At 51.1% G+C, this 13,697-nt stretch overlaps 1 protein-coding gene across 15 annotated transcripts in view; it reads right to left on the bottom strand.

Annotated features, from left to right (window-relative positions):
- Nucleotides 1-7,042: 7,042 nt before the first annotated feature.
- The window catches only part of COL6A3 (collagen type VI alpha 3 chain), a 67,303-nt gene continuing 60,648 nt past the window's right edge, over nucleotides 7,043-13,697 (bottom strand). For 9 of the 15 annotated variants that reach the window (XM_064515386.1, XM_064515392.1, XM_064515396.1 and 6 more), the window contains 4 exons: nucleotides 12,586-12,798; nucleotides 12,419-12,469; nucleotides 8,525-8,695; nucleotides 7,043-7,901 (listed from right to left, as the gene is read on the bottom strand). In XM_064515386.1, the coding sequence (XP_064371456.1) occupies nucleotides 7,861-7,901; nucleotides 8,525-8,695; nucleotides 12,419-12,469; nucleotides 12,586-12,798 (476 nt within the window). In that variant the 3' untranslated portion in view covers nucleotides 7,043-7,860. The remainder of the gene's footprint in view (nucleotides 7,902-8,524; nucleotides 8,696-12,418; nucleotides 12,470-12,585; nucleotides 12,799-13,697) is intronic. The other 6 variants (XM_064515387.1, XM_026104687.2, XM_064515388.1 and 3 more) reach the window with 6 other exon arrangements.

Genomic DNA, 13,697 nt, shown 5'->3' with positions numbered 1-13,697 from the left:
TTGGGCGTAATAACGGCGTGACCCTTTGCAAGGAAGAGGCGCTGGGTGACGGCGCTCTTGCTGCCTTCGCAAATGAGCTGGAGCAAACCGGAGCGTCGCGCCCTGAGACTGGCAGAGCTGCTGGTTACCGGGAAATGTCAGGCTCCCTGTGCTTAAATTTGCAGCTTTTGCATTGCATCTTCATACCACTAAACCTCTCTTTTAAAACGCTGATCATCTTTTACTTAGAAGCTGTTCTCGGTGCCAAAAAATGGCCAGATTTCCAGGGGAAAAGTGTGAGCAATCATTTTATTTTTGACTTTGCTTCTCAAATGCCCCTCGTTTAAACTTTTTTTTTTGTTGACATGTGGGAAGCTATAATACCGTCAGCCAAGATTTACGCGCGCCGCAGTAAAGCCGTCGGGAAGCGTAGGGAGGCTTCAGATCCCTATCGGGCTTCGTGGCCGGGAGCCGCAGGGAGCAGGGCGAGCCGCTGCCTCGCAGAGCCGGGCTGGAAAGCGCGCGCTGTAGGAAGGCGGCAGCCGCAGCGGGGCCGTCTCAAAAGCAGGCTCTGTCATGCCCTCTGCGGTGTTCCAGTCAGTGCAATGCGGTGCTCAGCGTTTTCATTAGCCTCCGACAGAAGCTCGCCATCTGCAGAATTCATCGCTGCTGGAAAAGCAGGCAGATATTTTAGACATAGCAAACCGCTGCCTTCATCTCTAGCAACTTGCTTTTATTTCAGGCCTTTCAGGCTGCTCCTTCCACTTCAGCTCATTAACCACGCTCCAGTTTTGCAGATCCCATTTCTCGGCTGTGTAATCCGTATTGAATACATACATGCTTATATGATTTTGTGCTTTTTACACCAGTGACAATGTGTTTGGGCTTTGCCAGTTGGGGTATCCTAAAATGGAGTCACCTACGTCTCAGATAAGATTTCTAAAATGGGAAATCTTATGTCCCGAGGACACCAAGGGCTGGATGGGAGACAGTTGGCAGCAATGGGCTGCGCTTAGCTGCTCAGGCTAATATAATCACAGTGACTGAAGGGGCTGGATCGTACCTCCAGCGTATTTTGCTGCCTGTCTGAGCTCGGATGATGTGTCCTTCGGGTTTTCGTTTCGGAAACTCCCCACCCCTTGCCCTGGGCTGTGAAACTACTCGGCTTAAGTGCGGATCCCCTCTCAGCAAGGTCATCTCGAAAGCAGTGTGGTGCTGGTGGCCAGAAATCAGCTCTTCCTTGGAAATTAGGGAGGAACTGGCAATAGGTAACACGTCCCTCTCCTGTGGCCCCTCTCTCCATGGGTGGTATGGGGCTTTCCAAAAAGATGTAAATCCCTGCTGTGATTCAAGCATCTAAAAATAGGTGGTGTGGATTTGGGGGGGTCTGATTCAGGCTGGAGCCTGAACGGGAGTGGAGCCGCCGGGGTTGACTCAGCATCCAACGAAGCTCTTGCTGGACATGGAGCCCTCGTGGGCTCTCCGTCGTGACGTGCCCGTCGTCACGCTGATCTGAATCCTTGCGGTCACCGGCCCTCTCGCCTCTGCTGGCCCGGGGCCTCGGAGGTGGGCAGCGGGGGGGCAGTTTGCTCATACGGGCACCTATACAGCATCTTGCTCTCCTCTATAGCTTTGGCCCTCGACTTGGTTGCAACCTGCTCCTACACATCTGTGCTGCTGCCTGTTCTCGCAGCCTTGGCTCGCTGCCCCGAGCCCCCCTTCACCTGCCCCTCCGCAGCCCCCCTTTCCAGGAGACCGCAGCGAAAGACGTGCCTGTGTGCAAATCTTCAGGCAACGATCTTCCCGAGCGATATCCTTTTAATATTGGATTTTAATAGAGTCATACGGTGAGGTCATCGCAGCCGGCCGCGCTTTTATTTCGGCGCGGTTGCTATAGCGGCAATTGTCAAAACAAAACATATAGTTCACCCAAGCAAAGTTTCCTGGCCCATGGCATTCATTTTTCTTTATGAGCTGACTTTGGAAGACAGCGAAGCGGCAGCTAATGGAAACTCCGACGTCTTTCTCTCTCCCCTGTCTGCTCCTCTGTCTCTGCAGCGATCGAGATAAAGGTTAGACATCTGTTTTGGATCTGCTCTGTTTAACCAAAGGAAAGACCCGCTCCTGCCGTCGCATAAATCACCCCGCAGCTGGAGCGCAGTCCCGGCTAATTGCTGGGGTTGTTTACCCCGCTACGTCCAGCTGAGCCGGGTATTTCGCTTTTGAGAAAGGGCTTCCAGCAAGCTGCCTCCTGCCATTTTGCGAGCGGGCGGCAGATATATTATTTGGATTGCGTAAGCAGGAAACCGAGGCGTAGGGGGGCATAGGATAGGGCAGCGGCCACGTGGAAAATCTGTGGCAGAGGAAACCCCTGGGTTGGTGCCTCAATTATCTGAACATCCTTTTCTCCAAGATCAGCAGCTTCAAGTTTATCTGCACCTATAGCGAAGGTCCTGGATGCAGCCCTGATTTGCAGTAATGCTCTGCATGGAAGGCACCCATTTTCTCAAACTCTTGACTTTGAAATGTCAACATTTACAGTATATGGCATATTGCAGGAAAACCCGCTTTAATTGAAAGGGATTAAATATGTGCATACATATGGGTGTATGTGCATACATGTACTGTATATACATACATGCATACCTATACACAGAGTTGCCTGTGAACAGCCTGGACAAACTTTTGCCAGGATTCATACAGGTAGGGATGACCCTGCCTTGGAGACCAGCATGAGGAGTTTAAGCAAGTCTTGGGTTTAAAGCCTTGTTTTCAAGTCCTAATGCTAATTGTGTCCCAGACAGAAGAGCTCCTGTGTCTGCACCTCCACGCAGGAGCAGGATCCAGGTGCCCCGCGTGCGGTCAGGACGCCAAGGGTGGTCAGAAATACCTGTGTGGGGTTGGAAGATGTGATGCAGGTTGTGGAGGACACTCGCGCTGCATAATTGCTGCCATAGGGTTTCTGAAATGGCACACGACACCCATACGTAGGCAACTGGATCTCGCCCATATTGTCTATATAAATGCTCAAACCTTTCTAGCACTGCTTTGGGGCTGTCTCATGGCGTGAGTCCCGCAGGCTAGTTATGCTAAAACTGTGAAGCTGTGGGAAAAGATCTACTGGACCAAATCAGAAAAACAATTCAAACAGTTTCCTCCTATCATAGAAGTATTTCAGTGTCCAAGGCAGAAAATGAATTGCTCTTGGGAAGTACAGTGGATTTTTTTTTTAATTTGGTTTTTGAGTTTGTCTGGGAGAGCACATGGAGAATGTTACCAATCTTTATGCCTCAGAGTTGTAGCTCCTTCGCAAACCGGTCTGTCTGGACTGGGCTAAATTGCTTAGGACGGGTCCCTGCTCCGTAGGAGGGCTCCATTTGTCCACAGTGGGAGGATTTTGCTTAAGCGGGCAAATGTCTTGGTTCAGTAGCCTGTCCAAAAGATGAGAGCAGGTCGGAGTAGGACAAGGTTACCAGGACACGTTCTCCACTGAAATGGAGCTTTTTTACAAGATGCCTCAGCAGTTAGTAGAAGTGATGTAGCTCTTGCTGTCTGACAGTGAGAGAGAGTTTACAGGGAGTGATAATACCTTTTACGAGCCTGCCGTACCTCCAGAAAGCAAGGCTTTCAGGCATGCAGTCCGTCTTCGAGCCAAGCAGCCCGGCCGTCGGGCACGCCCTCCGGCAGCTCGCTCCGGGCCCCACGTCACCGCAGAGCCTCTGGCGCTTGCCAGGAGACTTTCCGAGCGGTTTTAAGACCACAGAACAGCTCTTCGCCGAGAGACTTTGCTTCCAGGGGAGCTCTTTTTACTTCGCAAAGTGGCCTTGGCTTTGGGGAAATGCTGGGTTTGAGCTCAGCTTGGTATTTACCTCCGTTGTCTCATTGCCAAAGCAGGGGTTGAGGACTGGCACCGTACTTGTCACAGCAAAGCAGTGCATCATCTGATAATGCCTGCAGCTTTTGAGATTAAAGGTAAAGGCTGCCCTTCAAACCCAGGAAGCAAAAAATTAGGAAATTAATGGCTGCTCAGGATATAAATTTTTGGTGTTGGAGGTTTAGACAGGCCATCTGCTAATGAAGTTCAGCTTAAGGTGCTGTCTCGTCTGGAGTACAGCACGCTCTGTTTCATATATCCATCGCTCCTCTGTTGAGTTCATCAACACAGTGTCTACTTTTTAAATTTTTTTTAAGATGCTGCAAAGCAGTGGTTTCATGAAGGACCAGGAACTGTTTCACCAGAGCTGGGGCAGACCCCGTCCTTTGCTTGGAGCCCCCGAAGCAAGGCTGGTTTTTCTTCCCAAACATATTCTTCTAGGTCCTCCATCAAACGTTGCCCTGATTTGGGAATTACTTGGTGAAACACACGACCTAGATCTCATAAGGACCAAGAGGGATCAGGGAGGCCGTGCAAACCACCACTTTACTGGTGAACAGGGATGATGGGAAGGTGGCGTCTGGCAAATGAGGGAATGGGAACATGTAATTGGGGTCGAATTCTCAAGTAGGGAACCAGCGAATGCAGGTTTTAGAGAAGTGTTTTATTTTTTTCCTGGAAAGACAATAAAAGGAGAGAAATGCAGGGTGTGTTTTTATGGAGTGGCTGCGAGCAGGAAGCGTGTGACAAGAAACCAGCCAGCCAGCAGCACGGGATGGAGGAAATGCCAGCGAGCTAGTCCTGAGACGCGGCCGTTCCCACCGGGCAGGTGATTTGGGGCGACAGCCCCACTCTCGCCCCCGCTTTTCCCCCGTGTGCCCCCCCGGGCTGGCTGCAGGCTGCGGGGGCTCTCCTGCCTTTCGGTGCGAGGAGGCTCTCAGTGAGGCTGGTCAGCCACTCCATGCAAAATCCGTGTTTCTGCAGTCATTAAAAAAGCGATAGAAACTTTACTTTCTCCCCAAATCACACCTGATTTTGAATCCCAGAGAGCAGTTTCTTTCCGGGAACTTTTCCACTTCAGAATTTCTTTTCAGTCGCTCCTTTAGGAGCTTGATTTTTAGGCTAGTTTTTTACATTCCTGCTTTCCTCGGTCCCATGCCCGTGGGTACGGCTGACCAGAAGAGCAGGAATCATCACAGCCTCGTAACCGAGATGCAGGACCCAAATAGTGGCAAAAAGCCCCCTCCCTAGCACAGGGGACTCGGCAATCGGGGGGGCCCAGCCAGAAAAACAGCGGGGGGTTGATAAATAGAGGCCGGAGGTGGCAGAGGCAGCCGCGGGACCAGCCAGGCCACCTGCGCACCGAGTCTCCCGCTAACTGGCTGCAGACAGGCCCGGAGCGCTGCTGCGCGGGGCTCTGACGGGCTGAGTTATTTTTACTTTTGGTCGGGTCCCGCAGCCACGTTGGCAGATGCGCTCCCAGCTGCAGATTGCTTCCATGTGTAAGCCCGAGCGCAGCCGCCGAGCGGGGCCGGGGCGTAACGTGCTTCCTTAAAAGGCTCGGGAGAGGCGAGCTGCAGTGCCCCGGCCTCGGGAGTGCAAGCGGAGCAGAGGGCCCCCTTCCCAGCGAAAGCCCGGGCGCTGCTTTCCCATCCCCAGGTCCTGCGTGGTCCTTTGCAAGCATCCTTCCCGGGCGGCTGCCGTGGCCCGCGGCGCCGGCATTTGGAAACTCTCCCCCAGGCTTTGGAGCGGTGGGATGCGGGTGGGAGTGATGATTCACGGGTCGTTTTAAGCTAGTTGCTCCCTCTTAAAAGCGGAGCCTGTGGAGGAGGCAGCTCACGACGCGTGGGACGCGTCTGGTTTGTGCGGCGGCGGCTTTTATACCCAGCACCAGGGAAAAAGGGGGTGTGCGGTGTGCCCCTGCACGCCGTGAAATGCGGAGCGGGCCGCTCTGCTCTCCAGACAGGCCACGGCCGAATGTGGCCGTTGCAAAAAATAATAATAATAATAATAAAAAAAATCGGTTACCCGTTCCCCTCTTTTACAACACAATCCTCGCAGGGTGCTCGGAGGGGGTGTCAAAGGCACAGCAGTGTCCCAAGCCCCACCACCGGTGTGCCTCGGAGACCCAGCGTCTCCTCTGCTGGGCATGGCATCCCTGGGCTGGCTTGGTACCGATGGGAAACTGGGGAGCTGGGCTGTGGGCTGAGCACAGCGTAAAAGCTGGGACGCTTGAAGGAACAAATCGGTGCAAGGAAAAGGCCCTGGGCAGCCCTGGCCCGTGGCTGGCATGGGATGGGGGCGAGGTGGCAGGAAGGCTGGCCGTGGGGCTGCACGGATTACGCGTCCCCAGGCACCAGAAGATGTAAAATGCGTACCTTGGTCTCATGAGCGTGTGTGACGTTGAACAGGGAACTCGAGGTGTCTCGCCAGCTTTATTTGGTCTCGTCGGTGGTATTATGGAAGGCAAATGGTGTTGCTGGGAGGGCTGCGTTCAAAGGCATCGTGTATAACCCACGTGGAGGGCCTGCCTCATCGCAGCCTCGTCCTTGTGTAGGTCTGCCCGAAGTGCTTCGGCAACTAGCACCCAGAAGCGTGTGGCGGGCGGACACCAAGTAGCCTTCTCCTCGTGACAGTCCCACCCTGGCCCTCAGAGGGAGCCACTGGAGAAGCCCCCGACTCCAAGCTTGGTGTCCTTCCCAAGACACGTATCGGCTCTAACCAGTGTAACCCCGTTCTCCAAAAGCGAATAAATGCCCAAGACGGAGACTTCACAGCCATCTCCCGAGACATCCTGGAGTCCGCCTTGTTTCGAGCTGGAAAACCCCGGGTGGCCAGCAGCACCTCAGTGATATTTCCCCTTGAATTCCCACCCTACAGCCATCCTCCCTGTAAGGGTCACTGGCATTTCCCTCCAAATAAGTAACTTCTAGACACTGGGCCTGGCCTACAAGTGGACCCAGCGCCCAGAAGCCGGTGGGGCAGGAGGCTGGGACCCTGGTGGAGCGGCACGTCAGGGAGGCTGCTCCGGTGGCCCAGGGCTCTGGGGAGGCCGGCCCCCGGCACCCGGGAGGGCTCTGCCCGTCCCTCGAGGCCCTCCGGCTGGGAGGGACGGAGGCAAGACATGCAACAAATCACCCCACCGATGGCCACCGTGGCTTTCTTAAAAGAGGGGGACAAGAGCAGGAGTTTCTCAAAACCTCCATTAGACTTTATTTAAAAGTTCTTTGTATAGACTTCCTGAAACAGAATCCACAATAAAAATAAAATTCCCATCCCACCCACCCGCCCCCCAAAATTGCTTTGCTTTGTATTTTATAAAACATACAACATTAGAAGAATGCCAGAGACATTCTACACCACAATTTAAGACTTCTTTAACTGAGGCCTTGGTCCCAGCAGTGCATTTGCATTCAGAAACCTTGCTTCCTTTTCCTTGCTAGTTCGGTTGGCCACATATGGTACAAATGCATACAAGAGATCTAGTTTGAAATCTAATCCAGCGAAAGGAAAAAACAAAAGAATGAAAAATTGAACCGCTTGTTTATCAGAATTAGCTACTCTCTTACACAAAGGCTTTCCACGTAAAGTTATGCTCAGTTATGAAAATGATAAAAGCAAGCATGTAACAGTTGCAGTGAAATTATTATTATGATTTTTTTTTCTAATTTTTACATCGCCTTAGGTAGGCAGACTGCCGGAATCAGAAAGAAAGGGTAATTTAGAGACATGTTGAGACACGATAACAATCTGCAATTAGGTAAATATTTTGTAATGTTGAAGCTATACAATATAACCCGGACACATGTAGCACTCAGTCCACAAACAGTTTAGCACCATATTGATAGGTCATGCAGCAAAACACTTTCTTCAAGGTTTGCTCGGAAGGTAAAAGCATGAAATAGTACAGTGCAAGGTAGTCTATACCCTTAGCTTCTACAGGGGTAAGGTGGCAACGGCCGACGCTCCTGGTTGTCTCCGAGGTATGTGTTGGCAGGTGGCTGCCTCTATGTTCCTATTGTCGTCACAACGCCAGGGTTGATGGTACCTGCAAAGGTGGGATGGAGAAAGAGGAAACGAATGAGGTTGTTTTGTGCATGGGCATGAAAGGAGGAGAAAAGGAGGGAGGAGAAAAGCCATGGTGGGAAGAGGAGGCTCTGCCTGGTGAAGACGGCAAGGAAAACCCTTCTGTTACCCCTCGTGGTGGGGACGAGTCCTTCTTGGAAGGAGAAAAGGCATTGTAACGTGCCTGGAGATCAGCCTGGCTTTCCAAACAGAGATGATGGGCTTACTACGGCGCACTGATGCCAATGCGTGACTCTCATTGACTTCAGCAGCACGCCAAACAGGCCAGGCTGCAGCGAGGGACGGGTGAATGTGGTGAAGAGCAGGATTTTTAACCAAAAAGCTTCATAATCAATTCACAGCCTGTCCGGGTTATTTTTTTTAGAAGCTATTACCCAGCTAATTGCCAGGAACTTCTCCTGCGGCCAGTCCAGCACGCTAAAACCAGCCTGCTCTAGCTACAGCAACGCACCAGACTTCTGCTGGTGTAAATACAGGGGCACCACCGCGCTGCGCCGCTCGAGCTAGGACATGGTGCCTTCCCACGCCAGGGAACTCCCTGGCCCTCCTCTCCAGATGTGCAGCAGCTGGGCGCGCACTACTTACCAGGAGCGCAAACCTTTTCACACTCTTCCTGCGTGTCAAACCTGTTGTCGTTGCCTCCGCAGCTGCCGTACCAGAACCTGGCGCAGCTCTTGGTCTCCGTGTCGTAGTACCACTTCAGCACGAACTTCGTGCAGGTCCCCTTGTCTTTTTTCAGCCGGCAGATGTCTGTGACTGCAAATAAAAGCAGGAGCGGGAAGGTTCAGCAACAGATGCGGGGTCCTGCGCCCGCGTCGCGTGCGCCCTCGCTGCCCGTGCGTGCTGCCTGATGCTGGTGTACCTCGCTTGAGCCTGATCTAACGACTAATGATTTCTGCTCCTTGTAGGCAGTGCTTGTGCCTGTTGTAAGGCACTATAACCTGGGGGGGCCAAAAGTCAAGCTACTTACAGGACTTGTCTCTCTCTGAAATCGTGGTTAACAGTCCCAAGGCTTTCTGAAGTCCCTTTTCGAACCGTACAAGGCTCTGAGAAGTAGCCCTTTGCTAACAGAGAAGGTCCCTGAGCTAGCTGTGATCCTAGGACCACTCATGTGAGTGAAGGATTTGCGAGAACGAGCGACTGATGCTGGCAAAAAGAATTTTATATTCACTTTTCTGTGATTCTGCTTCCACCTGGCAATAGGAAAAAGCCGTCAGTCACTAATTACGGCGGGTTGACTGATCCTTTATCCTGCCAGGCCTCTATCCTACCAGAAACAGAGTCCCAACCTATCAACGAGTTGAATATATGAAAGAATAGATGGATACAGGGTGAATATATAGGGTGAATATATATAGGGTGCATCTGCAAGCAAGTTTCTTTGGGGGTCGATTAAAGGAAAGGCATATTAAACCCTCTGAATGTTTTCAGGGGAGGAAGGGCACAGAAGCCTGTCCCTGAAACCCTGACTAGAAAGTAGGTCTGGCAATGAATCCTAGCAAAGAAAAAAGCCGTGGTGGCAGGTTTACTTTAAAGGAAATTGCGGCGGGTGCTGGCAGCTGCTCAGAGCACAGGAATGCTACAGTAAGTCCTCGAAGACGGGCCGGGAGCACGGAGAACCAGTACGCGTAAATACAGCAATCGGCATCGCAGACCTCTCAGGCCGCTCTCGCCGAAGCGTCTGAGCGCGTGGGTGTACCTCGGTGCTGCTCTGCTTCTGCACAGAGCCTGCCAAAAAGAAATCGCTTCTGCCTTGGCATTTTAACTCCTTTTTCCCTCTCCCACTTGCAGGAGTCGCTCCGAGCTGTGAGCGAGTACGTTGGAAAGGGTCTGTGCTAAAAGAAACTCCATCGTGCAACGGGTCAACCTCAAGTTGTCCGGGCTCTGTGCTGCAGCTGTGACGGAGATTTATTGTTTTTTTTTTAGCACTGCATTTGCTGCTTAGATAAGAGGAGCTGGTAATACCTCCTTTCTGGGGGAGAAGACATTTTTAAAAGGAGTATCCTGGCCATTGATGGTTTTATTTGTTCGGTTATATATGCAGCCTCAGGATGTAGGATTTCTTTTTTAATCCCTGTTTTTCCTTGGAATTTGAAATCAATATTGACCTTTCAATTCAGCTTTGCTATTGGAGTCCTACAGCCAAAAGCTTCCTCAGGCCTTTGGCAGGCTCTTTTCCTTTCTTTAAAAATTGTTTTTAAATCCGTCTCCCTTCTTTTCTGCCTTCCAAACTACTGAAAGCCAGCAGATGCGAATGCAGGAATGAGTCGGCCCCAAAGCCTGTGCACCCTTCGGGCAATCCAGCCAGCGAAGAAAACATCCAGCTCAGGGGAGGCGTAATATAATTTTTCTCCACGGCCCAGGGTCTAGACAGCTAGATGGTTTTTTGCCCCTTTATTCTCTTTCGGAGTGGAATTAGCACTCTGGATCAGCTGACGCACAGGGTAATTCAACTACCGTTTTTAGCAGCAGATCCAGTTTCAGTGCTGGCTTCAAGGCAGACTTCTGCATTATATTAGCTGAAAATTCACTCGAGTCCTGGTGTTCGGGTTGCAGCCCTTCATACTCGCACCACGCGGGCTTGCGCCACCTCCGCTTTCGGAGCACAGACGATGTGACTTAATCAAACCTCATCTAGTAACATCTAGCCCCAGTTCGAACAGTTACTGCTCAGTATTCCCAGGGATCCCTTTGCAGTTGAACTTCTGCATGCACCCCCCCGAAAAGCCCAATGCCAAAACACAACAAAAGAGACAAAAGCTTATCTAATAATTTCAAAGGATCACTGGCGAGCAAGTGCTAGTGAATTAAAATGTGTTTTAAGCTGTGGCCGGCTTTGGCAGATTCAAAAGACGGGGTGGCCATCACAAAATGGGGGTTTAATTCTGGGGAAATGTCTAGGCTCCTCAGATGCACTTACATTAAATTTTGCCATGGTAAAAAATAATAATAATAATAATAAAGGTTATGGCAGAATTTGCAAGGCTTTACTTGGGAGATGGGTCTGGAGCATCGCTTCCTTCCCAAAGAGGATTTGGAAGATGAACTTATTTCTCAGTATTGCACCTGGCTCCTGTACTGGTCTGGCTGTGAACTCTTGTGTCTCTTTTTCCATGATAGATTCAATCCCTGGTTTTGCAGCAAACAAAAAGCTGGTGACTAGAGAGAGGGACTCTTGTGGGGAGGGCAGAGACGCGAGCATCCCCGCCGGGCCCCTCGCTTGCTTTTCTTGTCTATCTGCCCGGGGCAGAATGGCGCCAAGTTGATGAAATATCAATTTAGCCTGAACAACAGTGGCTGGAAACATCATCAAGGCATGTGATGATGATCAGAAGGGGCTGGTCTCTGGGCCCGGGCTAGCAGAAACACGCACCCCCCGGAGAAAAGCCCTCAAGAAGGCGTCCTCCTCCGTAAAGAGACACTTCCAGTTTCTGCACCAGTGATGCTCCAGGACATGTTTAATCGGGAGCTGAAATTGTTGGCCAAACTGGAAGTAGAGATAAGATCCTTGGCCAAACTGAAGCCATAGGTTTCTGCAAAAACCATATGCTTCCTCTGGCTGAAAGTCCTCAAGTTGCAACCACAGGATCTTTGCCCGTGATGCCTATTGCCAGCACAGAAGCACCTTACAATCTCTTTTCATAAGCAGCTGCCCCTGCAGGGGCAAAATAAACTGTTGGGGGGCCTTTAGTTTGGCTTTTCAAACACTTTTGTGCCACTCTCAGGGTTAAAGCCTTGCCACTAGGTACCCGTGCTCATTTTGCTCCTAGATTTCTTTCCTTACTCTGGGAAGGGGCCCTGAAACAGTGTCACAAGGTTATTGGGATAGCAAGACGCTGCTGCGAGCGGGTTCCTGTCCTGAACCCGTCCCTGTTTAACCGGCACAGGTGATTCCAAGTCTCTGCCTTCTTCTTGGGTCTTGAAAACCTAGGAGGTTTGCAAACTATAACCCCTAATCGCAGAAATTTCTTGGGGAGAGGAGTTCATTGCAATTTTCCTATGCGGTTCTTCCTCACCCCTTGATTTTTATTTAAACATCTGCATTCAAGAGCCAAGCCATGCGGAGTTGTTTTCTGTCAGGGATTTTGGTGCCAGGCGCTGTAACGTTTGCCGTTCTTTGTGTCTCGGCAAGGGGCCCGCTGCCGAGCGGCAACACGGACAGCACAGGTTGCTTTAGGACCGCGCCGCGCTCTGGTTCGGGGGCCGCATGCGTCTCGCGAAATCCAGCGCATGCTTTTGCGTGAGCTGTGGTTTGCGCCGGGCCGTGCAAGCGTGGCATCTCCAGGGGCAGGCAGGCAGCCGGGGTGCTCGTGCAGAGCGGGTGACGGGACCCAGTCATGTCAAGGAGCAAAAGAAAACCAGCTCCACGTTACTGGTGATCTCGTCTCGGCCAAGCTTGGCGAGAGCAGCCACATGCCGTGGAATGGTCAAGGTGAAATCATGGATGTGCTTTGTTCTGTGATGGGTTTTTTGTTTTACCTGACAATAATCTTTTCTCAAGGGGTGGCTGCTGCATTGCTTTCTCAGCTGCTGTTGGAGGAAAAAAGTGTGTGGGTTTGATTTTTAAACTCTGTTTTCTCTCTGATCCAAACATTGTTTGACAATACGAGAAAATGCAAAAGGATTAACCCCCACTTGGTACTTACATGGTTTCAAGCATTTGCTAATGCATTCAGCTTCAGTCCCAAATCTATTGGCATTACCACCGCAGCCACCATACCAAACCTGGCTGCAGATCTTGTTTTTGTAGTCAAAGAACCACACAACGTGATAGTCCTTGCACTGTATGCCCATGTCATAGTCCAGCAAGCAAGGGTCTGGCGAATCTGCGTTGCAAAATGCGCAAAGGTCGAATGATTCTGAAAGGGTTAAAAGCTCAAAAAGCAAAGAGACTCAGCTAAACAAAAAAAAAAACAAGCATTCAAAAATGATGGGAACCAAAGGGGCTGGATCAAGCCTTTGCAGGTGACTTGGGTCACAGCTCTGTGATTCTGTTTCCTTGTATTTCTATATACAAGCGTTCCCAGGCCTCCGGCTTTCCTCTCCCTGCTCTTGGTTTCGTCACCTCCCCAAACCCGAAGCCCCTGAGCCAGAGCGGCAGGAGCCTTTTACTCCCTGGATCGGGCCCTCAGACAATTACCCCTGTCTATTTTCAAAGCTATTTGTCTTGGCGTTAACGTTAATTTTTTAAGTGTGTTTATTTTAGTTTTAAAGGCAAGCCACACCTGGTAGATTTTAAACGCCTTAACGAGGATTTAAGCACATATTCCTTTCCTGCCCAGAAATGATACGTTAGGACCAAATCCCAGTGTTTTTATTAGCAAAGAAAGGCCATCCTTGCTAGCAGCAGCTTTGCCTATATAAGGACTGCAGAATTTGGGGCTTTCTCGGAGGTATGTGGGAAGATTTATGCGCGGCCTGTCTCCTAAGGCAGACCCTGTGCACAGAGGACTGGAGAAGACTCAGTTAAACAACAACGCTCTCCAGATCCCCTGCTCTGGTTAATGTCTTTGGCCTGCTGAAGGACTCCAGAGGGGTGGTGCCATCCTTGGAGGCCTTCAGGCAACGTTTTCCCCGGATTGCTTATTGCTGTAAATTCTTGGGCAGGGATGCTCGCAGTAAATGTCTGCATCTACATTTAAACCCCAGGTTCAATGTACTTGCGGTCAGCTAGCTAAAGGATTTCAGTGCAGCTTTGTTCCTTCTAGCCCGCAGAGCGCACGCTGCATCCATCTTCCGCTCAGGCTGACGGACCTAC

This window comes from Dromaius novaehollandiae, chromosome 7 (assembly GCF_036370855.1).
Source record: "Dromaius novaehollandiae isolate bDroNov1 chromosome 7, bDroNov1.hap1, whole genome shotgun sequence".
NCBI classification, from domain to species: domain Eukaryota; kingdom Metazoa; phylum Chordata; class Aves; order Casuariiformes; family Dromaiidae; genus Dromaius; species Dromaius novaehollandiae.
The sequence above is the reverse complement of the archived record's forward strand: the minus strand, read 5'-3'. Positions and strand labels throughout refer to the sequence as shown.